The 25,353-nt window shown below is 42.0% G+C and overlaps 3 protein-coding genes across 4 annotated transcripts in view; 1 reads left to right on the top strand and 2 right to left on the bottom strand.

Moving 5' to 3' along the window:
* asap2b (ArfGAP with SH3 domain, ankyrin repeat and PH domain 2b) overlaps positions 1 to 1,135 on the bottom strand; it is a 48,043-nt gene extending 46,908 nt beyond the window's left edge. The window contains exon 1 of the mRNA XM_024377746.2: positions 709 to 1,135. Coding sequence (XP_024233514.1) covers positions 709 to 840 — 132 coding nt within the window. The 5' untranslated portion in view covers positions 841 to 1,135. The remainder of the gene's footprint in view (positions 1 to 708) is intronic.
* Positions 1,136 to 1,391: 256 nt separating this feature from the next.
* e2f6 (E2F transcription factor 6) lies at positions 1,392 to 6,960 on the bottom strand. 2 transcript variants are annotated; one of them, XM_024377747.2, is made up of 8 exons: positions 6,465 to 6,959; positions 6,306 to 6,367; positions 6,114 to 6,157; positions 5,644 to 5,893; positions 5,187 to 5,339; positions 4,761 to 4,875; positions 3,333 to 3,489; positions 1,392 to 2,088 (listed from the first exon to the last, which is right to left on the bottom strand). In XM_024377747.2, exons 1-8 carry the CDS (start codon positions 6,807 to 6,809, stop codon positions 2,051 to 2,053), a joined length of 1,164 nt encoding a protein of 387 aa, XP_024233515.1. In that variant the 5' UTR covers positions 6,810 to 6,959; the 3' UTR covers positions 1,392 to 2,050. The 2 variants fall into 2 exon arrangements, 1 of the variants encoding a protein (XP_024233515.1); XR_006079256.1 differs by lacking the exon at positions 1,392 to 2,088 and having other exon boundaries at positions 3,370 to 3,489; positions 4,675 to 4,875; positions 6,465 to 6,960.
* A 138-nt stretch (positions 6,961 to 7,098) lies between these two features.
* The window catches only part of mboat2b (membrane bound O-acyltransferase domain containing 2b), a 60,257-nt gene continuing 42,002 nt past the window's right edge, over positions 7,099 to 25,353 (top strand). Inside the window, exon 1 of the mRNA XM_042300622.1 lies at positions 7,099 to 7,668. Within this exon, the coding sequence (XP_042156556.1) occupies positions 7,582 to 7,668 (87 nt within the window). The 5' untranslated portion in view covers positions 7,099 to 7,581. The remainder of the gene's footprint in view (positions 7,669 to 25,353) is intronic.

Raw genomic sequence — 25,353 nt, 5'->3', positions numbered from 1 at the left:
ATCTATCGTGCATGACAATAGGCCTAATGCGAAAACAAGGTTTATGTCTCAAACGGCATACTATTCCCTTTATAGTGCACTCATTAGACCAGAACCATAGCAGTGCCATTTGGGACATATCAAGGAAATCCAATTCCAATGATATGGAAGTGTGAAGGACCCACTGTGTATTAAAGGTGTGGTACTACTATTCAAGTTTGTAAAGGGCTCAAGCCTCAACGTGGGAAGTGTCCACACACTGTTTTCAAAGTGAAACTGCCTCATAGGCAGCTGGCTAACAGATAAGATATATTCCACACAACGGGGTAAAGCATTTTTTGCATGAGGTCATAGTAGCCTACAGTAATTACATCTTTACAAAGGAATGTTCAACTACATTTTCGGTATATAGATTTCTAATTAGAATTGGTTCAGAATTAAATAGCCTATAAACTTTGGCGTTTTATGAGCACTTGTTGGACACTTTTGGGGAATAAGAAAGCAGGATAAGAAAAAAATGCTTTGACTTCCCAGAGGTCTTTTTCCGTTCCTCTTTTGTTTTCAGAAGTTGCATCCGTATCACTTGAAGGGAAACTAAACTAACTAGATGTGGGAAAATTCGGTTACTTTGTGCGTAAAGGCGCACATTTTATTCTAAGAAAACCTTTAATAATGTAAAGTCAATTACAGTATATTGCTACTTTTCACACCGCGGTGGCCTGCACCCACCTCTTCCAATGCTGCCACGGTGTTCCGACAATGCGACATCCGAGTGGTGAAGTTGGAGGTTGTGGGCGCTTTGTAGTCCTCATTAGTTTCGGCCACAAATTCCGTGACCGTGATCAACTCCGGCGGCGGCATCTTCGCTCACTTTAAATGTCTATGAAATAAGTTATATCCCAATCCTTAATTAACAGTTTCACAAAAAAAAGAAACCTGGTGTGCCATAAGATTTGTTCGGCTACTCCAAGTTTGCCATTCCGCTATCCGCGTCGATCCACAGTCAAAACTACAGTAGTGAAATGTCTGTTTATTTGTGTGTTATCCTTGTGTCCATGAAAAAAATACAATATTTCATTATTACAGTTTGTCTTAGCCCACGAAACAACCTGTACTGGGCGCATAGTCAATGGAGCGTCAACCTGAGTATAGAAAGGGGAGGGACAAACGAGTGAATTGGCATGTTTGAACGAATAGGAGCATAGATGGATTTCCCTTTGCTCAGTTGGCTTTCCAGGACTCACTAGCAATGACAAACTTTGTGGATAAGGTGTCTCAGGTCTACACCATAGGAATGATAACGATTTTTGAAATACTATTTTTTAATCACATGCCAAAATCGTGTACCTCATAAATAGAAATTTAGCCAGGATGTTGCACATGGAGATAAGTAATAAAATAAGGGTTAGATATTTGTTTTTATATACAAGTGAGTTTATTCATAAGAGGATGCATCGGAAGTGTTTTCTTAATTAGTAATAACAGAATTTAAAAAAAAAAACAGAAGGACAAAAATTTTAATAGGGCATTCAGAATAGTTAGATGAAACAAATAAAAACAAATAACATAGACATGTTCCAATCCACTAAGGTACATGATGAAACTGCTTGGAAAATTAAACTTTATGTACATGAGCATTTGTTACTTTCTAATGACTATAGCTGTCACATTGATACTGTCCACCATTTTGCAAACATTTGAAGATGACTGAAAAGTACAGTAATACAGTAGTGTACTGCAACCACTTTAGTACAGTAAGCCCTGGAGGGCCAACCACAACCCTGCTTTAAGCATGAAACAACTGAGAATCTGAGGGAGGATAGACTGTAAACTCAAAACTACATGTATAAAAAATAAAGCTTGTGATTTCATGACTTATGTGCACTTTTTACAATCAAGTCATACGAGGAATAGTTGGCATTTTACACAAAAAAAAAAAAAAAAATTAAATGACAAAAATGGCCTCTTCCCAAAGTGACAATGTCAGAATGTGGAGTCAGAGTCCAAACAGTGAGACAAAAACATCCAATGAGGACAATGTGACAGTGCAGCATACTACCATAACGAAAGACTATCCACTCTGTACAGCAGTCTGTGATGCAGAGGCCCCTACAGAAGGAGAAATTAACAGTTGATTTGTTGACCACAACAAAATACACTGCTCAAAAAAATAAAGGGAACACTTAAAACACAATGTAACTCCAAGTCAATCACACTTCTGTGAAATCAAACTGTCTACTTAGGAAGCAAGACTGATTGACAATACATTTCACATCCTGTTGTGCAATTGGAATAGACAACAGGTGGAAATTATAGGCATTTAGCAAGACACTGCTGCCTGCAACATCCTCCAGCATGACCGGTTTGGCTGTGGGTCAGTCATGGTGTGGGGTGGCATTTCTTTGGGGGGCTGTGCTCGCCAGAGGTAGCCTTAGTGCCATTAGGTACCGAGATGAGATCCTCAGACCCCTTGTGAGACCATATGCTGGTGTGGTTGGCCCTGGGTTCCTCCTACTGCAAGACAATGCTAGACCTCATGTGGCTGGAGTGTGTCAGCAGTTCCTGCAAGAGGAAGGCATTGATGCTATGGACTGGCCCGCCCGTTCCCCAGACCTGAATCCAATCGAGCACATCTGGGACATCATGTCTCGCTCCATCCACCAACGCCACGTTGCACCACAGACTGTCCAGGAATTGGCGGATGCTTTAGTCCAGGTCTCGGAGGAGATCCCTCAGGAGACCATCCGCCACCTCATCAGGAGCATGCCCAGGCGTTGTAGGGAGGTCATACAGGCACGCGGAGGCCACACACACTACTGAGCCTCATTTTGACTTGTTTTAAGGACATTACATCAAAGTTGGATCAGCCTGTAGTGTAGTTTTCCACTTTAATTTTGAGTGTGACTCCAAATCCAGACCTCCATATGAGTTGATCAATTTGATTTCCATTGATAATTTTTGGGTGATTTTGTTGTCAGCACATTCAACTATGTAAAGAAAAAAATATTTAATAAGAATATTTCATTCATTCAGATCACATTCTAGGGTGTGTTATTTTAGTGTTCCCTTTATTTTTTTGAGCAGTGTATATACTTTCATAACTTTCCTTTTGTGAGAAAACTGACCTCATTTGATACAGTATTCCCCAAGCCTATTTTATAGTAAACAGCTCTCTCTGCTGCTTGCAGTGGGGAACACACTCAATGTTCCAATCCAATCATGGCATAATCCCTTTCTTACAGAGTAGGACATCTCAAGGTACTTTACATAGTTGTAATTAAATGTCTGGGGCACCTAATATAGCTTAACAATTGATTCATTTGATTGATTGAAAAGCACATCTGTGCTGTTACCTGTGTGCAGAAGCATGGTCTTAATCCGGCTCTCCTCCAGTGATAGAAAGCCAGTTGTCTTTCCACTTCCCTGTGTGGCACGTTGAGGCCCATCCATCTCACAGGTCAGCACTTTGATTGGTCCCCTGCCTCCCTTCAGGTGGATTTGGATGCCATCCTAAAATGGAAACAATTCAAAGTGATTTGTTCAGCCAATCAACATCAGACTAATTGGTTTAGAATTGTACCAATTCTGCAACTGTTTAGATGGCATCAGTCCATCATGAGTGAATATGTATGCATGTACTGCAACAGAGTTGTGTTCACTGGGCACAAAACAGTCAGAAAAAGAGCGGTACAACGTGAATTTGTCCAAGAAGAAATGCAAGTTTTTTTGCACAATGGTTTCCTAATGAACACGATCAAGGTCTGTAAAAGCTCACACAAACCGGTAGGATTGCCAAATGTTTCCCTGCCGACAGTACTTAGCACCTCTTTACAGTGTCGGCAGCCAATCTCTTTTGTGTTCACACAGCAAAGATCTTGAAGTTGTCAGCCAATCAGCCTTGTTAAAATACTCTGAACCAGAAGGTGGCAGTAGCGTTGTTGTTTTATGGTCTAGTCAATGTTAGCTATAGCTGCGCTAATGTTGCAATTAGCCAGATGGCCACAACTAGCAAGATGACAAAACATGTCAATTCACTCTCCATAATCGCATTAAGCCCATAGATACATTTTTAACTAGCTGTTAGCATGATTCGCTAGCTAGATGTTGTGCTACCTAAGCAAAGACGCCGCATTTACTCTCGGCAGTGAGCTACAGGCAGCTGCTTCATGGAAACAAATCCATTGTGATTGAATTGTAATGTTACTAGCAACAATGGCCAAATAGCTAGAGTGGTAAAGCATTTAGTGTTGCATTGTGTTGAACTTATTACCACCCCTTTCGTTTCATATTAAGTGTTTGACTGACTTGCTCAGTTAACAAGCTAACATTTGCTAATAAGTGCACATTAGCAAACCAAACAAAAAAAATCCATCTTCAATCACAACACTCTTTTGCTAGACTTGCTCTAAAAAATGTATTGTGTAGCTTTTTTGTTTTAGTTCGAACAACTCTGATGAAAAGGGTGGATTAGACAGGAAAAAGTGCCATCTTTCTTCCTTTTTCTTGTCACTCCTGTCGGCTCCCCCACGTGGAGGTCCGTGCTCTCTAATTGGCTAAAAGTCGAGTTGTCTGCCCCTGCCGAGCATTACAATTCTACAAGTAGAAACGGCAGTTTGGTTGGTACCAGGTCAGTACACAGCAGGTACGTCTTTTGTTCTAGCAAGAGAAGGAACGGCTTCATACTGCAATAAGTACCTATCGGCAGTCTATCCTCACTCATCTTCTCAGTTGTTTCATGCTTAAAGCAGGGTTGTTGGTTGGCCCTCCAGGGCTTACTGTACCTCCTTGGGTGTTGGCACCTCCAGCTTGGTCTCTTCCGGGGCCTTGATGGCAACGACCGTCTGTTCCTGGAACACCTTGATAGCACTGATGTCACTGTGGGTCACGTAGGCTAATGTACAGAGGGAGTTAAAGAGTATACAACAGCAGGATACATAACACCCTTGTACTTTAGTAGACACTGAGGTAACTGAACCAATGTTTGGGCACAGTATGGTTAATTCCTGATGATTGTGAACTGAAACCTAGGTTAATTTACAGTTGCACTTTCTCACATGGATTTCACAATGGTGGAAACTTCCTCCAGACAAAGCCTATGCTTTTCAATCCATGATGGCGAGTGTGCAAGAGCACACTCCTGGAAAAGGTTTGAGAATCGAACACCCATGCAAGAGGTCAAATGTACTGTATGCTTTTTAAAAGGATATTCTATGTTGTCCAAACTGTCGGTCATGTCAAAGAGCTGCTGGGCACAGGTCTTGATGAGCGCATCCAGACTCTCCTCCACCGTCTTCAGGTTCTGCAGCTCCCGCTGAAGCCTCTGCTTCGGCCCAACAAAACTGGTGACTGGACACAGACCTCTGGGGAGGGAGAGGAGGAAACCACACAGAATGCAGATCATCCCCTTGCAACCATGCAAGTTGACCTGGGGGTCATCAGGGCACGCAACAGAAAACATATAACAAAAGTTTTGCGACAGAACATGAAAATAAGTCTTTCTTATTGGACAAGTTCAGGTAGTCCCTTCCTATTTTAGTCTGTTTTATTCCATTCGGTGCCTAATGAATACAACCCTGCATGAACACATCCTGTCAAAACAGACAAACACAGAAGGTGGGAGCACAGACTGGCAAAGAGCCTGTGTGTTGAAGATATACTACTCACATCCACTTGATCTTGTTGGCCGATTGTTTCTGGATGAGCTTGATCCCCTCCAGGCAGTTGGTGATGTCATATACCCTCCGTTTGCGTGTGTGGAGGTTCTGTGCTGCGAGGTTGAGGTCCATGATACCGTGAGGGGCACCACTCATCAGCCTTAGGAACTTCTTGGTCAACAGAGCCAGGGATAGATCCTGGCGGACAAATCCCTTACTGGTGTACGGTAACACTGGCTTGGGTTCAATAGAAGCACCGACTACAGTAGGAAAAAGGTAAACATTGCATCAAAGTAAAAAACAACAACTTTGATTTGACATTACCTGCATCCTAAATGGCACCCTATTCCCTATATAGTTTATTAGAAGGCCCTGGTCAAAAGTAGTGCACTATATAGGAGATAGACTTTATCCCAAATGGCAGCCTTTGTCAAAGGCACGGAAGCAACATTCTTTTTCAGTAAAGATGATTACCCATACCTTGTCTTGTCTTTGTTTTGGTGCCTTCAACCAGTTCACGGAACCTAGAGTGAAGAGGATAAATAAAATAAAAAACAACCACTGAAATAGGCCCTGCGTGCACAATGCATGTGTGCATTAAAAACACAAAAGGATGAATGCTTATATTTGCAATTTGTATCCTAAATACAGGCTAGAGTGCTGCAACCTTACCTAGATGCAGATGGTTCTGTCTCGGCCTGACTCTCATCATATTCTTCTTCAACATCGTCATTCTGTAAATAGAATACATATAGACAGGGGTTGGTCAATGTTAAAACGACTACAATGAATGCAGTAAGAAAGCTGTCAAAATGATGAGCACATCCTTACGTGCATAGCCGAAGCATCATCATCCACGAATTCCTCTTCGTCAGAAGAGTCCTCGCCCCACGGGCTGATCAGACTCAGTGGCCCGTCGAGGTATGGGGGCATGATAGGAATGGCATCCTCGCTTATTCCGCGTGGTGTTATGTGGTCTGTCAGAAAGTGGTCTTCACATATTCGGTGCTCCTCTGTTGAATCCTCCTTCTCCGTTTCTCGCAGTGCGGCAAGCCACACTTTCACCCGAGCCTGGTCATTAGGAAAATTGAAAAACCTCTTGGAAGGACGATTCGGAAACGCTCCTTTATTATTGTCACTTCGATTAGGACACCCCTGAACCACGCATTTCACCATGGTAAAATGTAATGTGGCTACCACCACCTACATTCGAACGTTTCGTAGCTAAATAAAAGATAACGTTTGTTTATCTCAAATTCACGTTTCTTGGACAGGAAAAATATATTTTCAGGCCGGAAGTTGGCGTCACGTGATGATGTTCAGCCAACGAGATTCTTAGAAACGCAGAGGAAGTCGGGGTTCCTCGTCTGATTCTATGAAGTACGTTGTAGTTTACGATGTTGCTTTGCCTCCACCTTCAGGACTGGGGTGAATAACAGTGACACTGCGAGGGGACAGCAGCGCAGCATCTTATTTTGCGTTCAGTGTGCGCGGAAGCAGAGCTTCATATTGAGCACCTGCGCTTAATATAACATTTTAGTATGATATTTATAAAGAAAAAAAGTTACATTTTGGACTACAAGAGAAATGAAATAACGTGAATAAAAAGTAGCCTATTTCAACTGGAAACGGAGAATTAAAGATCCATTTATACTTTTTAGACTTAATTCAGTGGCACCAACGCCTATTTAGTCCAGCCTATATGGTGCTGACATTGTCACAAACCATTGTCTAAAGCGGGGATGAGCCGAATCCTTCCCCGCCCAAATGATGGTTGATTTGGGAAGTATTTCCGCCTAGAAGGTGCTGTAGAGCAACCGACAGCCAGTAGTGGCCAGCAGCAAACAGCAGCTACAGCGGTGGATGTAGGATCAGAGTCGGGGTGAATCGGGGATCCACTGTCAGAGGGGAAGGGGAGCAGAGGGACTCTCTCAACACTCACTGAATCATGGCTACTGAAACAGTGTCACCGGCATGCACTGGATCCAGTTTGCTGCAACCCATAAGCGAAATCATCAATCTCCCTCTCGACCAGGTAAATATGCAATTTCTTGTTTTTTTTCTACAGATGCTATTCAGTTGTATTTCTAGAATTCCGTCGCATGTGCAAAATCGCAGCAAAACCAACATTGTGCAGTTTATTATTTGATTCCCCAATATCAAACAACGAAGATTTGTATTTTTCGCTCAGAAGGAATCATGAATTTGGATTGCTGTGATTCAATTGCAGTTCCACGGGTTGTGTCAACACGTTGATGCCACATTGGCATAAACGCACATCTCGTAATGATTTAATTAAAGGCCCCTTTTAAATGTCACACAAAAATGTCACGTTTAGTCGACAATGAATCTTCGTCCAACCTTTCAATTAAGTCGCTTATTTGAACAATATGTACCGTAGGTTTCTGTGTTCAGAGTGTAGCAGACTGTCTACAAAAATCCTATATTTGGATTCACAGCTGACATTGTCCTCTCACTGTTCAGGCTATGATGGCTGCGTTCACACAGGCATCCCAATACTGATCTTTTTTCCACCAATTAGTCTTTTGACCAGTTACATCAGATCTTTTCACTTAAGATATTTTTCAGAACTGATCTGATTGGCCAAAAGTCAAATTTAGTGGAGTGGGGGAGAGTGCCAGAATTTGGCTGCCTGTCTAAACTCAATGTAGCCAGTTTTATTTTATGCACAAAATAAATGACACATTTTCAGTAGCCTAATCAGTGCTGTAGAATAGGCCTATGTGTATTGCTGCCAGTGCCAAATAAATCTGTATTTATCATACCTTCAGTTATTACCGAAATTAGGGAATGTATTCATTGCAATGGTTTTCACATAGGTTTAGGCTATGCCCATTCTGATTACCTATATGTAAATTAAATAGTCTCCCTTGTCATTGGACTACAGTGAACACTCAGATAACAGAGTAAATTCTATTAACCTGGGCCGCAGTGCACTGGTCTATGGCCCGTGACATGAATGGACAAAAGTGGTGAGGAAGGAGCGCCCTTTTCAAATCGAACCGTAATCCGGTCATGTTGTCAACAAGGCAGCATGGTGCATCGTCGAGAAACATACATCACTTTTTCATCAAATAAATGGTAGAATTTTCAAACTAGTTTTCATTGGAAATGCAGATAAATAATTGTTATCAAGAGCAATGGCTTTTTCATGTGAACACAGAATCCTACTACACGTGCTTAATCTAGCCTAGGCTACGTCACTTTTGTTTTGAGCCGACATCGCCTCAGGCTTTGAACGGGGCACCGGGCTCACACCGGGAGGCAGCCCGGTTCCAAAACGAATTCAATCACGTTTTACCCGGTACAAACTTCTCCCACCGGGGTAACCCTGTCCAGATAATCAAATCCCTTCATAGCCTACTCAGACCACAACAGCTTGTGCAGTCCAACCCATGCAAGTTTTAAATTTGCACCTACGTTTACACAACATTTGCATCTGAAAAAAGATCAGTGGAAAAATCTCTCAGAATATGCCACACGTCTCTTTCACATTCATAACCAACCAAGTTTGAAGCCATGCTCATTTATGGTATGTGGCTCATCCATATAGCCAATGTATGAATCCCCAGCTACAACCTTTTTATTGAATTTTTATTTAACCTTTCTTTAACTAGGCAAGTCAGTTAAGAACAAATTCTTATTTACAATGACGGCCTACCCCGGCCAAACCCGGACGATGCTGGGCCAATTGTGCGCCGCCCTATGGGACTCCCAATTACAGCCGGATGTGATACAGCCTGGATTTGAACCAGGGACTGTAGTGACGGCTCTTGCACTGAGATGCAGTGCTTTAGACCGCTGTGCCACTCGGGAGCTCTAAACCTTGAGTTATGTGCTGTAATGAACTAGGTAAAGGATGGTAAGAGGGAGCCTCTCTCACTAAGGTCACATCACTGGTTGAGTCCCAAATGGCACCCTATTCCCTATGTAGTGCACTACTTTTGACCAGAGCCCTTATAGGCCCTATTACGGAATAGGGTGCCATTTGGGACACAAAACACATCTCTGGGATTGGAATCCTGCCGGTTATTGGCCAAGCATCAGCTGTTCCCTCTGATTGCCTCTTTGTCATAAATCTGTGAGAATGAAGAAATGTTCTCCCCACTCCTCACCTGCTTGCCACTTTAAAACCTGTCTGTCACTTAAACGATCTAGGTGGTTATAGTGTATTGCCTAGTACTGCCTGGCCTCTTTGTTTACAATCAACACACCTTGTTCCTTTTTTCACACCTTATGAGCCCTGGTCAAAAGTAATGCCTTATAAAGGGAATAGGTACCAGTTGGGCACAATCCAAGAAGATGTACTGTTGTACTTCTGCTTTCTACAAGAGACACTGTAGTTGCCAGTAAATGCTCCTATAGTATTTATGAAGGAAACGTGAACACAACAGTGGGTCATCTGAACAACTGTCTGTTCCACTTAACTCCTTCATGTGGGGAGGTGTGCTTGTTTGGTGACTTCATGGAGTCTATTCTAATGAGTATTCACTGAGTATGTCCACTGATCTCTGTGGTACAGCTTTGGCTCTACATACTGATGGCCTACCTTACAAACTGTAGCTTCATACTCACTCAGAGGTGTGGCATTATATAGAATGATCTTTCTATAACGCTTATCTTTGGCCTCTTTGTACCTAAAACCAACTGTGACAGCATCTGTCTTCCAGAATACCATCAATTTATAAAAGTATAGCTGCTGATCAACATTATTTAATGGTCTCTTTCCCTTCTCTCTCCGATGGTAGATTTTTCAGTTGTTTCTGATGACAGAAGTTGTTACTAATCTATTAAGTGATCTTGTTCTCTAGGCAGGCAGTAAAATGAGCCCTGGGTCTACTACGGATCCTGTAACATTACTCACTCTTCCGTAGACACTGGTCTGTAGTTACAGCCTACAGATCTGTGGCTTACCACTGCCTACGGAAGTGGTAAGCCCCCCAGTTCAGGAAATATGTCATGTGTGCCTTGCTTCATTGCTGTATGGGGAGGATGAACCTTTATTTAACTAGGCAAGTCAGTTAAGAACAAATTCTTATTTTACAATGACGGACCACCCCGGCCAAACCCTCCCCTAACCCGGACGGCGCTGGGCCAATTGTGCACCTCCCTATCACCGCCAATGTATCCTAGTTATGTGGCCTAGAACAAAGATTGTAGACACCCAAATTCTTTTTTTCTTCCTGTCACCTTGAAAATAACAAGTGTATCATATATCCATATTGTGACTAAAATTCTCTCACTCCCTCTGAATTCAAGATGATAGTTACCTCAGCCACGCTCAAGGTACTAAACCATATCATAACCGCCATCGATAAAAGACAGTACTGTGCAGCCGTCTTCATCAACCTGGCCAAGGCTTTCAACTCTGTCAATCACCATATTCTTATTGGGAGGCTCAGTAGCCTCGGTTTTTCTAATGACTGCCTTGCCTGGTTCACCAACTACGTTGCAGACAGAGTTCAGTGTGTCAAATCGGAGGACATGTTGTCCGGTCCTCTGGCAGTCTCTATGGGGGTGCCACAGGGTTCAATTCTCGGGCCGACTCTTTTCTCTGTATATATCAATGATGTTGCTCTTGCTGCGGGCGATTCCCTGATCCACCTCTACGCAGGCGACACCATTCTGTATACTTCCAGCCCTTCCTTGGACACTGTGCTATCTAACCTCCAAACGAGCTTCAACACCATACAACACTCCTTTCGTGGCCTCCAACTGCTCTTAAATGCTAGTAAAACCAAATGCATGCTTTTCAACCGTTCGCTGCCTGCACCCGCACGCCCGACTAGCATCACCACCCTGGATGGTTCCGACCTAGAATATGTGGACATCTATAAGTATCTAGGTGTCTGGCTAGACTGTAAACTCTCCTTCCAGACTCATATCAAACATCTCCAATCTAAAATCAAATCTAGAGTCGGCTTTCTATTCCGCAACAAAGCCTCCTTCACTCACGCCGCCAAACTTACCCTAGTAAAACTGACTATCCTACCGATCCTCGACTTCGGCGACGTCATCTACAACATAGCTTCCAATACTCTACTCAGCAAACTGGATGCAGTTTATCACAGTGCCATCTGTTTTGTTACTAAAGCACCTTATACCACCCACCACTGCGACCTGTATGCTCTAGTCGGCTGGCCCTCGCTACATATTCATTGCCAGACCCACTGGCTCCAGGTCATCTACAAGTCCATGCTAGGTAAAGCTCCGCCTTATCTCAGTTCACTGGTCACGATGGCAACACCCACCCGTAGCACGCGCTCCAGCAGGTGTATCTCACTGATCATCCCAAAGCCAACACCTCATTTGGCCGCCTTTCGTTCCAGTTCTCTGCTGCCTGTGACTGGAACGAATTGCAAAAATCGCTGAAGTTGGAGACTTTTATCTCCCTCACCAACTTCAAACATCTGCTATCTGAGCAGCTAACCGATCGCTGCAGCTGTACATAGTCTATTGGTAAATAGCCCACCCAATTTACCTACCTCATCCCCATACTGTTTATATTTATTTACTTTTCTGCTCTTTTGCACACCAGTATCTCTACCTGTACATGACCATCTGATCATTTATCACTCCAGTGTTAATCTGCAAAATTGTAATTATTCACCTACCTCCTCATGCCTTTTGCACACAATGTATATAGACTCTCTTTTTTTTCCTACTGTGTTATTGACTTGTTAATTGTTTACTCCATGTGTAACTCTGTGTTGTCTGTTCACACTGCTATGCTTTATCTTGGCCAGGTCGCAGTTGTAAATGAGAACTTGTTCTCAACTAGCCTACCTGGTTAAATAAAGGTGATAAAAAAAAAACTTTAAAAAATGGAGAAATCCACAGCAATGTAAGAGTAATTGAGTCAGTCATAGGGGCTGCGGTACAATCCATCAGAGACGGTGGCAGACTAACATTTCTTATGTTTCCCTAGTTACAGTATGGTGTTTTAATGACATGCTCAAGTGATGTTACTGTGGAAACAACTTGCTATAAGCTAGAAACCAAAAAAGGAGCGGCTCCAGGGATCTGCCTGTGGTCTAGAGCTGGTCTAAGCCAGCTTTACTTCAGACTTCTCCTATGAAAAGAGACAGGTTGTGTCCCAAATGGCACCCTATTCCCTTTATAGTGCACTACTTTTGACCAGAGCTCTATTGCCACTTAATAGCATGCCATTTGGAACATGACCACAGTTTGGTTTCTGCTTGGCCATACCCAGCAACACGGTCATAGTAAGCTGATTTAGTGTTAGGGATTTGTCCAGGGGGAAAAGGGTATCTGCAGCTATAAGTTGTAGGCTTCCTAGCTCTTACTGCAAACCCTGGCCCGGGGCAGAAGACTTCTGTAATATCGAAGGGGTAATAACACTTGGGCATTCCAGAAGACACGGTCAGAGTCCCAAAATGGCAGTCTATTCCCTATGTACTAGTGTACTACTTTTGACCAGGACCCGGCATAGGGAATAGGGTGTCTTTTGGGACGCAGTCATGCTCTGCTCATGACTCTGATATGAGTCTCTGAGACTCCCAAATACTCAACCAGGGTTCACTTTTTTTCATTGTGGTCTAAAAGGCTAAACTGAATCTAGATCAGTACTCTAAGATGCTTCCAGAGCTGTGAGTTAATGGTTCTGAAGTTTCAATGGAAGTGTCTTCCCTATGGCCAAGATGCATTCACATCCTTGACTGTGGTGGTATAGACACAAACTTGGTTACCGGTACTTTCACACATGCAGCGCAATTGACACATCCTGAGTGTGAGATGCGTCACAAGCACTGCTGTCGACCTACTGCAGTGAATATTTTAGCAAGCGGAGGAGCTCAAGCTTATTGCATTAGCTGTGTGTGTGTGTGTGTGTGTGTGTGTGTGTGTGTGCGCGCATGAGAGAATCTTTTGTGCCAAGCCATAAATGGTGGTGTTCCTCATCCAAAAGGTTTTTGCCTGAGTTTGCTGTCCAACACCCTGGTAGCGCAGTGAGAAGGAATGTGCTCAGGGAGTAGAGGAAGGCTATCTGGCACAGTGCCTGAAACCCAAATGACAACCTATTCCCTGCATAGTGCACTACTTTTGACCAGAGCCTTATTCCCTATGGGCTGTGGTCAAAAGTAGTGCCCTAAATAAAAAAGAGGATGCAGTCCATGTGTGACCTTTACATAACCACGGGAATGTAACAAACTCAAGTCAGAACATGGAGCTAATAATGCTGACTGCTCATTTTAATAACTCCACTCAACTCCGATTCCCGTCTCATAAAACCGAGAGGGATTCATAGTATGTCATAGACCTATGAGTTTGTTGAGTGAATACCCCAGTTGGCTAATTTGTTCCTTATGTTGCCTTATGTTGGCTGAGGTTACATGACCATGAGACTGGGTGTTCCTATCTCTTCAGAGCAGATTGGATCAAATGGCACCCTATTCCCTCTTTACTCTACTTTTGACCTGGGCCCAAATGAGAGCCTTTTTGATATTTTAAGTAGAAATGTTTTTAAAAGCCTGTTATATTCAATGAAGTGCCCTTTTTAATATAGGAAACATGGAGAATTCAATAAATCAGATGTGTTTTAAATATGAAAATAAAGACTTTTGGCATTTCACTCCATCCACCCTCTGTGACTTCCAGGAATATCTTAACCTCCAACATTTCTCGAAGTTACCCATCATTGTGAAGTCCTAGTTATTTTGTTGCTTTGACAGTCATTTCTGAAGATTATTTATTTAATGTGATTCATTTTAGTGGAAAAAAAACCCTGTCCCTCATTTTAAGGTCAACCCTGTTACGTGAACTGAACTCTCTGAAGCTTGTTTCAACAATTTCATTTTATGACACTCAATTGCCCCTCCCTGGTGTACACAACAAGCTTCCATTTCCTCTGTCGCAAGGGAATTTATGGCTGATTTTAAGATGAAACCGTCAACCCTGTTACGGTCAACACTGTTACGGTCAACCCTTTTACTTTATTTGGCACTTACTATAGTCATTTTTGAGATGGGAAAACATGTTTTTTATTGCGTTGACAGAATGTTCAAATGAAGTGAAATCAAATGTTATTTTCCACCAAGTTACACAAATCAAAGACACCGGATTGGTGGAATGACCAAGTGCACTAGGGAATAAGGTGCAATTGGGGACGGAACCAGGGATCTGCACGGCCATGGACGTAGGCCTCTGGAAAAGGGTCGGGCGGTATCCAGATGTCCATATCTTCAAATGAAAATAGACCCCAAAACATCAGTTAGCAGAATGCTAACAAAATGCTAACAGGTGATAAGGAATTCCCACAGCGGATGCTAGGTAAATGCTAATTAGCGCATGCAAACATTAACTACAACACAGCTCATAAAGTTATGCAAGTATTTCAAAACGTAGCTTGCAGCATGCATAAAAAAATATTAGACAGCAGGGAATGGATGTTAATCCAGGTGGGGATTGTCTCAACTGCTGTTTCCAAGAAGCTGGTGTACAAAACCGAAAGTAAAAGACACAAAAACGAGACTTAAGAATGGGAAGCCTAGAAATAGTGCACATAGAACAGATCTACCTCTTCTTAGACTTGCTTTCAATGACCATGATATATCTATAACTCACTTTTCTATGTGCATTTGGTCGGGTCTCCCAACAAGTTACATATTGCAGCTTTAAATTGTGCTGCAGGAGTGACTCACCTCATGAATCTCCCGAGGGGTATATAGTGCCATCTTTATTTTATTACTTACCTATTTTCCCTCTTCTATCGATCAAAATTAAGTCAAAGTTTTACTGTGAAGTTTCAATTGCATTCTGCAATCGCATTCTGCATTAATGTGTTATGTATTTTAACTTTTTTTTCAACACAAAAAAAACTTTGCAAAGTCCTCAAACCACGTACATAGTATAGGGCTCTGCTTGGCTCATTGTGGTTCTTTGTAAACAAACACACATGACAGGCTCAAACAGCTGTTTTGAGAAACTAGTACAGTATAAGTAGTACTGGTAAGCATCATAATGGAAAAATTATCTAAAAGGCCAAATGATGAACTTGATCTGCTTTATCTATTACCTAGTGCACAAGTTGACTGTAGGTATTTATTTAAAAAGTACCAATATTAAAATATATATTTTTAAAAACGGTATTGGAAAATCATACTGAGGGTATTTCGAAATACCCCAGGATACTATATATGTCTGCATCCCAAATGGCACCTTATTCCCTATTTGGTGCACTACTTTTGACCTGGGTAGTGCGCTGTGGTGGTAGGGTGCCATTTTTGGGATGTAAGTCTATAAAGGACTGCTTATGGGACACTTTCTGAGGCCTCAGAGTGCTCTCTGGAGAGCGACTGGGAATCTACCATTTACGCTGTAATTTTCATGTTCCGTTTTCTGATAAATTAAACTAAAAGTGAAACCATGACAGTGTAGAACAGCATGCTTCTGCATTGAGAATAATTCCTTTTATGTTGAGGAGCTAATTAATTTAACAAACCTCTTGGGGTTGAGAATCTCTGATGTAGCAAGTGGTTTAGATACAGCCATTGACCCTGTATTACTCAGCATTTTCACTGACCTAGAGAGGGAGGAAAATATTCTGAACAAAAATATGAATTCAATATGTAAAGTGCTGGTTTCATGAGGTGAAATAAAAGATCCCAGTAATCTTTCATGTGTACAAAAAGCATATTTCTCTCAAATGTTGTTCACAAATTTGTTTACATCCCTGTTAGTGAGCATTTCTCCTTTGCCAAGATAATCTATCCACTTGACAAGAAACTGATTAAATAAGAAGCTGGTTAAACAGCATGATAATTACCTTTTTGCTAGGGACAATAAAAGGACACTAAAATGTGCAGTTTTGTCACACAACACAATGCCACAGATGTCTCAAGTTTTGAGGGAGTGTGCAATTGGCATGCTGACTGCAGGAGTGTCCATCAGAGCTGTTGCTGAGAATTGAATGTTAATTTCTCGACCATACCCACGTTGTTTTAGAGAATTTGGCAGTACCTCCATCTGGCTTCACAACTGCAGACCACATGTAACCCTGCCAGCCCAGGGGATTCTTCACCTGTGGGATTGTCTGAGACCAGCCACCCAGACAGCTGACGAAACGGAGGAGTGTTTTTGTCTGTAATTAAAGTCATTTTGTGACTCCCACCCAGTGCCCCTGCCCAGTCATGTGAAATCCATAGATTAGGGCCTAATTTATTTATTTCAATTGATTGATTTCCTTATATGAACTGTAACTCACTAAAATAATTAATTGTTGCATGTTGTGTTTTTATATTATTATTCTATTATTACAGGCAGTCTGCCCACGTCCAGGCAATCTACCCCTGTGGCTAAGATTTTCTTTTTCATTTTTCCTGGGAGATGAACATTGGGTTGTTATTTTACCTGAAATGCATATAGTCCTTTTTTTTAAATGTTCTTTGTTGCTCGATCTTTGTAGAATTTTCGCCCCAAAAACACACAAAATTGAAAAGCTGGGCATCGAGCAATCCATTTCTGAACCAATGCATTCTAACAGTCTAATAAATACATTTCATATACAGTGCTTTCTGGTTATAATATTTTTCAACAAGACAGATCTGCCACTCCCCCACCTTTGGAAATATTTACCAAGGATCACCTTCAGTGCTCAGTGGTCTCCACCAAGTCTGTTCCAAACAATGTGATTTGCTGGTTTTAAGCATTACACTTTCAAATAGCTCTTTGTTGACTGTTGCTGGGTGCTATCGTCCTCCATCAGCACCGGCCTGTACCCTTCCTGCCCTAAAATCTCTCCTGGCCCCTTACACTAAGTCTGAATTTGTCCTGCTAGGTGACCTAAACTGGGACATGCTTAAACCACCTGACCAAATCTTAAAGCAATGGAACTCCCTAAATCTCTCTCAGATTATTACCAATCCCACAAGGTATGACTCCAAACACCCAGAAAAGGCTACTCTCCTTGATGTTATCCTCACAAATAATCCTGATTAGGTACCAGTCTGGTGTTTTCTGTAATGATCTTAGTCATCACTGTTTTACAGCCTGTGTTTGTAATGGCTGCTCAGTGAAATTACCTGTCCTGATTTGTCATAGACTCTTGCTAAAAAAACTTTAATGAGCAAGCCTTCCTTCATGAACTGGCCTCTGTAAAATGGTATAGAATCAGCTTGATTCCCACTGTCAGAGACGTTTGGACCTTCTTTTTTTATATTTTCAGTGGTATCGCTAACGAACATGGTCCCATAAAGACACATCCTGCATTGTCGTGGCTGTGTGCTTAGGTTCGTTATCCTGTTGGAAGGTGAACCTTCGCCCCAGTCTGAGGTCCTGGAGCACATTTTCATCAGGGGTTTCTCTGTACTTTGCTCTGTTCATCTTTCAGTCGATCCGGACTAGTCTTTCAGTCCATGCTGCTGAAAAACATCAAACATGATGCTGCCACCACCATACTTCACTGTAGGGATGGTGCCAGGTTTCCTCCAGACGTGACTCCTGGCATTCAGGCTAAAGAGTTCAATGTTGGTTTCATCAGACCAGAGACTCTTGGTCTTTTGGTTTTTCATGGTCTGAGAATCCTTTAGGTGCCTTTTGGTAAACTCCAAGTGGTCTGTCATGTGCCTTTTACTGAGGATTGGCTTTCCGTCTGGCCACTCTACCGTAAAGGCCTGATAGTTGGACTGATGCAGAGATGGTTGTCCTTCTAGTAGGTTCTTCCATCTCCACAGAGGAACTCTAGAGCTCTGTCAGAGTGACTACCGGGTTCTTGCTCCCCTCCCTGACCAAGGACCTTCTCCCCCGATTGCTCAGTTTGGTTGGGCGGCCAGCTCTAGGAAGAGTCTTGGTGGTTCCAAACTTCTTCCATTTAAGAATGATGGAGGCGTCTGTGTTCTTGGGGACCTTCAATGCTGCAGAATTGTTTTGGTAACCTTCCCCAGATCTGTGCCTCGACACAATCCTGTCTCGGAGCTCTATGGACAATTCCTTTCGACCTCATGGCTAAGTTTTGCTCAGACATGCGGTGTCAACTGTGGGACCTTATATAGATAGATCTGTCCTTTTCCAAATCATGTCCAATCATTTGAATTTACCATGGGTTGACTCCAAGTTGTAATACCATCTCAAGGATGATCAGTGGAAACAGGATGCACCTGAGCTCCATTTCGAGTCTCATAGCAAAGGGTCTGAATACTTATGTAAATAAGGATTTCAGTTTATTTTGAATAAATTTGCAAAAATGTCTGAACCTATTTTTGCTTTGTCATTATGGTGTGTTGATTTTATGATAAAAAATGTTTTCATCCATTTTTTAATAAGGCTGTAGCGTAAAAAAAAAGAAGTGGAATAAGTCAAGGGTCTGAATACTTTCCAAATGCACTCTATGCTATTGCAAAAATAGTCCTTTGGTTTTGTTTGTAAAGCTCTTAAGTAACGTTTTTTTTAAAAATTTTTAAAGAGCATTTTCATTAGTTTGTTGCTGATGGCTATATCTAATAACCAAAAAAAAACACAAAACACCACAATTCAAGTGTTGTACATTCCATATTTTGTTAAGACATGTCTTAAGAAACATAAAAAAAACAAATAAATTATATTTCAAAAGAACGGAATTGCATTTTTTTTTTATGTTACTAGTCTGCCGCTTAGTAGCCAATGGCTATACTTCCGCAAGTCCTCACTTGTAGAATAATATCGGCTGTAATATTCTAAATATTGTCCGTTTCAGATGGCAGCCAACTGTTTGGTGAAGGAACGGCAGTGGGCAAAAATGACATGTCCTCCTAAAACTGCGAATGCACATCGACATTTGAATAACGACAGTGTTTTGAATATACTTGTGTAGGAAAAGTCAAGGACAGTGGTACATGACTTTGAAAATTGCATTGTAGGCTAATTAAAATGTTTAAATTCATGACTCTTCATATGACACTTCTAGTGTTAATCCACAGATAAAATAAAAAACTAAGTTTCCCCCTTAAATCTATGATTAATCTCTCCTCATTCATATTTCAAATACCCCATGCGGATTTGTCTGCTCTTGAAAGCCAATGAGTAGCTGGGAGAGGTGGGACTTGCAAGTACGCCAAGCGTCTCAAATAGAACAAAGTTCTATTTTAGTGCCTGGTTACGCAGACACCCGTTGAGGTGCGAGAGCAGTGTGGATGAAATGATTGAAATAGCATGCACGGGGGTTAGGATTTATAACACTGCACAGGATCCTCTTGCTTATAATCAATCAGTATATATGTATATGACTACGATAACGCTAAATTTGAATAATCAACATCTGAGGGGTACTAGTTTTTACAAATCAGTTCTTTAGTTTGATCATTTTCAGGATTTTTCCTTGTCTACTGTGCTCTGTGTGTGACACAATGTTATGTGTGCTAGCAGGCCTATTTACATGGGCGTTTGGGCATTTAAATCTGCTCACTGATTGTACTTGGCTGCCAGTGGGCCCCTCTACTGTGCGGTTCCACCTACAAAGCACTTCCTTCCCTCTATGTGTCAGACCCTAGGTCCCAAATGACACTGTTGGGTGAAGGACACAGTCAGAGGTGTCTTCCCGGAGGAGGGCGGAGCATACTGGAACATGATGGGAATTTCCCCAGTTCCTGTAGTTAGATCATTCTGGGACGGGATTATTCAATTTATGTATCTGTGAAGCAATGTGTTGTGTGGGAAAGGGAGGTTTTTACTGATGATTCATCTAGAAAAGAGTGATATATAGATTCCTCATTTAACATGCTTCTCAGTATGGTGAGTTCTGCCCTTGAACAGGGTCAGCAGGGTCAGGTTGCGTCCCAAATGGCACCCTGTTTACTATGTAGTGCACTACGATTTGGAACACACACGGGGTCAGAATACTGAACCGCTGGGAAATGAAACCCCTGTTGCGTGAAGTCATAAAGTCTTGCCCTAGTATAACCATCAGGATTGGTAAAGAGAATAACAAAGACAGACTGTAGCTCATGGCAGTAGGGTTGATGACATTGGTACCCTGGCTACCCTCTGCTGCCTCCTGGCACTGGGGCCATGGCCGTGTGGCCTGGGTAGTGGCTTTATGAGGAGGCCGCTGTCCCTCAGGAGTGACTCATTCTATGATTCATTCTCTGTGGTTGTGCCCCAAATGGGACTTTACTCCCTATAGGCTTTGGGCAAAAGTATTGCACTAAATAGGGAATTGTGCCAATTGGGAAGCAACCTATGTCACTGCCACCTCACGACCTGGGTGGATCTCAGTCAGAGCCTTATCCACTCCCAGTTGCACACCCTTTGCGCCCCTGGCCAAAAGTAGTGCACTATATGGGTAAAAGGGTGCCATTTGGGATGCAGATGCAGACATAGTGTAATAGGAATGATAAAGGGTTTGATGTGAAGTAGTTAAATAGATGAATTGGTATTATTCTTCATGTCCACTATGATTATGTCAGATGTGCATTATTGCATCACGCATCTTTCTCTGCATGTAACTCATCTTTGCGAACGTGTAATCTGAAAAGAAAATGGTCAATACACTATTCTTCCTCTGTACCTCATCTCTGGAAACGGCAGTAGTCATTATGATTTCTCTCCTGATCAAACCTCTATTACTTTACCTAAGTGTATGACTGTCTAGCTATGGAGTAATGGTTTAGGATGGGGACTCTTAAGATAAATAATTGTGTGTCTAATGCATTGCACTGAGAGAGCACTTAGTGTTCATGGGAGATTTAATCATCTGAGAGCAACTTCTTGCTGCTCGGTAATACCCAATGGACAAAGCCATCGATCACATGACACAAGTCATTCCTGTTTGAAGACTCAATAGCGCGTTGAAGCCAAACGAAGTCGGTTAAGATATAACATGCGCAGTTTGAGCTACTACCACTCCAGGAAGTGACGTTGCAGGTTAACTTAGTGCTGCATCCTCTCATTGACTAACTCAAATTGATAATAAATTCAAGGACGTACATCTGGAGTATTAGAAGCAATTATTGGTATCATAATTGTCTTTGAATTTATTTAATTTTTTACGTGCAGATTGAGCACGAAGATTGCACATTTTTTTGATTCACTATAATGGGGGATCCTGTTTTTGGCATAATAATGTCTGCACTACTGGTGTACCGCGGTAGGCCTTGAACTTCCGTGGCTTCAATGAGAGGGGGCAGTTGTTCTCCCAGTTAATACCGATGGCGATGACATGCCAAGAGCAGATGTTTTGCACTCGGCCAATGGGGAATAATGGGTTAAGAACACTGGCTTGGTGTGCATTTTCAAATTGTACCCTATTCGCTTATATATATTCGCTTATATACACACACACACACACACTACAGTTCAAAAGTTTGGAGTCATTTAGAAATGTCCTTGTTTTTTAAAGAAACGCACATTTCTTTGTCCAGTATTGTGTAGACATTGTTAATGTTGTAAATAACTATATATATATAGTAATATATATATATGATGGGGATATACAGTGGGGCAAAAAAGTATTTAGTCAGCCACCAATTGTGCAAGTTCTCCCACTTAAAAAGATGAGAGGCCTGTAATTTTCATCATAGGTACACTTCAACTATGACAGACAAAATGAGAAAAAAAATCCAGAAAATCACATTGTAGGATTTTTAATTAATTTATTTGTAAATTATGCTGGAAAATAAGTATTTGGTCAATAACAAAAGTTTATCTCAATACTTTGTTATATACCCTTTGTTGGCAATGACAGAGGTCAAACGTTTTCTGTAAGTCTTCACACACTGTTGCTGGTATTTTGGCCCATTCCTCCATGCAGATCTCCTCTAGAGCAGTGATGTTTTGGGGCTGTTGCTGGGCAACACGGACTTTCAAATCCATCCAAAGATTTTCTATGGGGTTGAGATCTGGAGACTGGCTAGGCCACTCCAGGACCTTGAAATGCTTCTCACGAAGCCACTCCTTTGTTGCCCGGGCGGTGTGTTTGGGATCATTGTCATGCTGAAAGACCCAGCCACGTTTCATCTTCAATGCCCTTGCTGATGGAAGGAGGTTTTCACTCAATCTCACGATACATGGCCCCATTCATTCTTTCCTTTACATGGATCAGTCGTCCTGGTCCCTTTGCAGAAAAACAGCCCCAAAGCATGATGTTTCCACCCCCATGCTTCACAGTAGGTATGGTGTTCTTTGGATGCAACTCAGCATTCTTTGTCCTCCAAACACGACGAGGTGAGTTTTTACCAAAAAGTTATATTTTGGTTTCATCTGACCATATGACATTCTCCCAATCTTCTTCTGGATCATCCAAATGCTCTCTAGCAAACTTCAGACGGGCCTGGACATGTACTGGCTTAAGCAGGGGGACACGTCAGTCCCTGGCGGCATAGTGTGTTACTGATTGTAGGCTTTGTTACTTTGGTCCCAGCTCTCTGCAGGTCATTCACTAGGTCCCCCCGTGTGGTTCTGGGATTTTTGCTCACCGTTCTTGTGATCATTTTGACCCCACGGGGTGAGATCTTGCGTGGAGCCCCAGATCGAGGGAGATTATCAGTGGTCTTGTATGTCTTCCATTTCCTAATAATTGCTCCCACAGTTGATTTCTTCAAACCAAGCTGCTTACCTATTGCAGATTCAGTCTTCCCAGCCTGGTGCAGTTCTACAATTTTTTTTCTGGCGTCCTTTGACAGCTCTTTGGTCTTGGCCATAGTGGAGTTTGGAGTGTGACTGTTTGAGGTTGTGGACAGGTGTCTTTTATACTGATAACAAGTTCAAACAGGTACCATTAATACAGGTAACGACTAAAGGACAGAGGAGCCTCTTAAAGAAGAAGTTACAGGTCTGTGAGAGCCAGAAATCTTGCTTGTTTGTAGGTGACCAAATACTTATTTTCCACCATAATTTGCAAATAAATTCATAAAAAATCCTGCAATGTGATTTCCTGGATTTTTTTTCTTCTCATTTTGTCTGTCATAGTTGAAGTGTACCTATGATGAAAATTACAGGCCTCTCATCTTTTTAAGTGGGAGAACTTGCACAATTGGTGGCTGACTAAATACTTTTTTGCCCCACTGTGTGTGTGTGTGTGTGTGTGTATATATAATATATATATATATATATATATATATATATATATATATATATATATATATATATATATATATATATATATATATATGCACACTACTTTTAACCAGGTAGTGCGCTATGTAGGGAATAGGGTGCCGTTTGGGACGTAGACTAGACTAGCCTGTTATCCAAACTGTAGCAAATCAGTACATTTACATTTGAGTAATTTAGGCCTAGCAGATCTCCAATGCTTTTAGATTTGTGGAAAGTAGTGAACAAGCTCACACTGCACAGGAGATATTATTAAGAGTGGGATGCATTCTGTTATGTGGACTGATGTTTCTGTGACTGCAGCCTGTGGGGTGTAGGGCCAGGCTGGATCTGATAACAGTCTCAGTGGCCAGGGGCTGGGTCTCTGGAGTGAGACCTGGGGAAATGGTCAGTAGTGAAAAGGGAAGAACTGTGGAATGTGCAATCAGCCACTGATGTAAAACAGTGACCTTTTTCTATTGGTCGCAGTGTGGCAGAGACTAGAGAGAAGGGATGTGCGTGTCACAGGTGGCTGGTGGCCCCTTAATTGGGAAGGATGGGCTCATAGTCATGTCTGGAATGGAATAAATTGAATGGTATCAAATGTGGTTTCCATGTGTTTGATGCCCTTCCATTCACTCCATTCCAGCCATTATTATTGTGTGTGTGTGTGTGTGTGTGTGTGTGTGTGTGTGCCAGCTGGGGTTGTGTTCCTCTGGTTTTCTCCAGATGTACATCTTATTGATGTATTTGCGGTTGATGGTGTCTGAATTCCAACTGGCAAAGTGAATTTCCTATTTGCCCATGACAGTATTTTGATGTGAGATAGATTTTTGATGGGTGGAGATCGTGACTTTGCATATGTTCTAGGCTTGAACAAGAGTAGAGGCAGTGGTTCTCTTTTGTTTTGGATAGGCTGTCCTTACAGCTATAGTTGTTAAGAAGAAAAGCCATTGAGGATATGGCTTGTTGCATTGTGGCAATGAGACAGATGATGCGATGAGACACAGTTGATTGTAAAAACATGGCCTCTGCTCAGCAGCACATCAACATCTTTGCTATGGGAAGGCATGCAGGCTGTATCCTAGCAACAGGCTTCTTCAGTATCCATTCCATCATGGGCTCCAATGAGCCTTAACATTCACCAGAATGTGTTCTCTCTGGCCTCCTTGTGATTGGATGGATGTTGCGATTTAGAATAGAGGCTCATTCAATCCTGTAATAGAGGAAATTATTATCTTTGTTTGTGTAAGGTCATACTTTTCTATATGAATGACAGATAGACAGCAAGGCAGGTCTCTTCTAGTGAAATTTTAGTTTCCCCCTCAGTTTTTCTGTTGTAGTTTGCGTCCCAAATGGCACCATATTCCCTATATAGTGCATTACTTTTGACCAGAGCCCTATGGGAATAGGTGGACATTTGGGATGCAAACGTAATCCCGTGAGAGAAGGAGGGTGGTGGTGTAGTGATGTATGGGTCTCCCCATTCTGTCGTCTCTGGGCACTGCCTCATCCTGGCCTTATTGCAGTAGTTTTCCATACAATTTCTGACATTTTGTAGTAGTAGTAGTAGTCATCCTTTTGTTTTGGCTTCTTATTGTTTGTAAAGGCTTTAAAAAAACTCCTTATTTGGCGAAAATAGTATTTTACATCCTCCTGTGGTTGTGGTGTTGTGTTACCA

This window comes from Oncorhynchus tshawytscha, linkage group LG18 (assembly GCF_018296145.1).
Source record: "Oncorhynchus tshawytscha isolate Ot180627B linkage group LG18, Otsh_v2.0, whole genome shotgun sequence".
Classification (NCBI taxonomy): domain Eukaryota; kingdom Metazoa; phylum Chordata; class Actinopteri; order Salmoniformes; family Salmonidae; genus Oncorhynchus; species Oncorhynchus tshawytscha.
The sequence above is the reverse complement of the archived record's forward strand: the minus strand, read 5'-3'. Positions and strand labels throughout refer to the sequence as shown.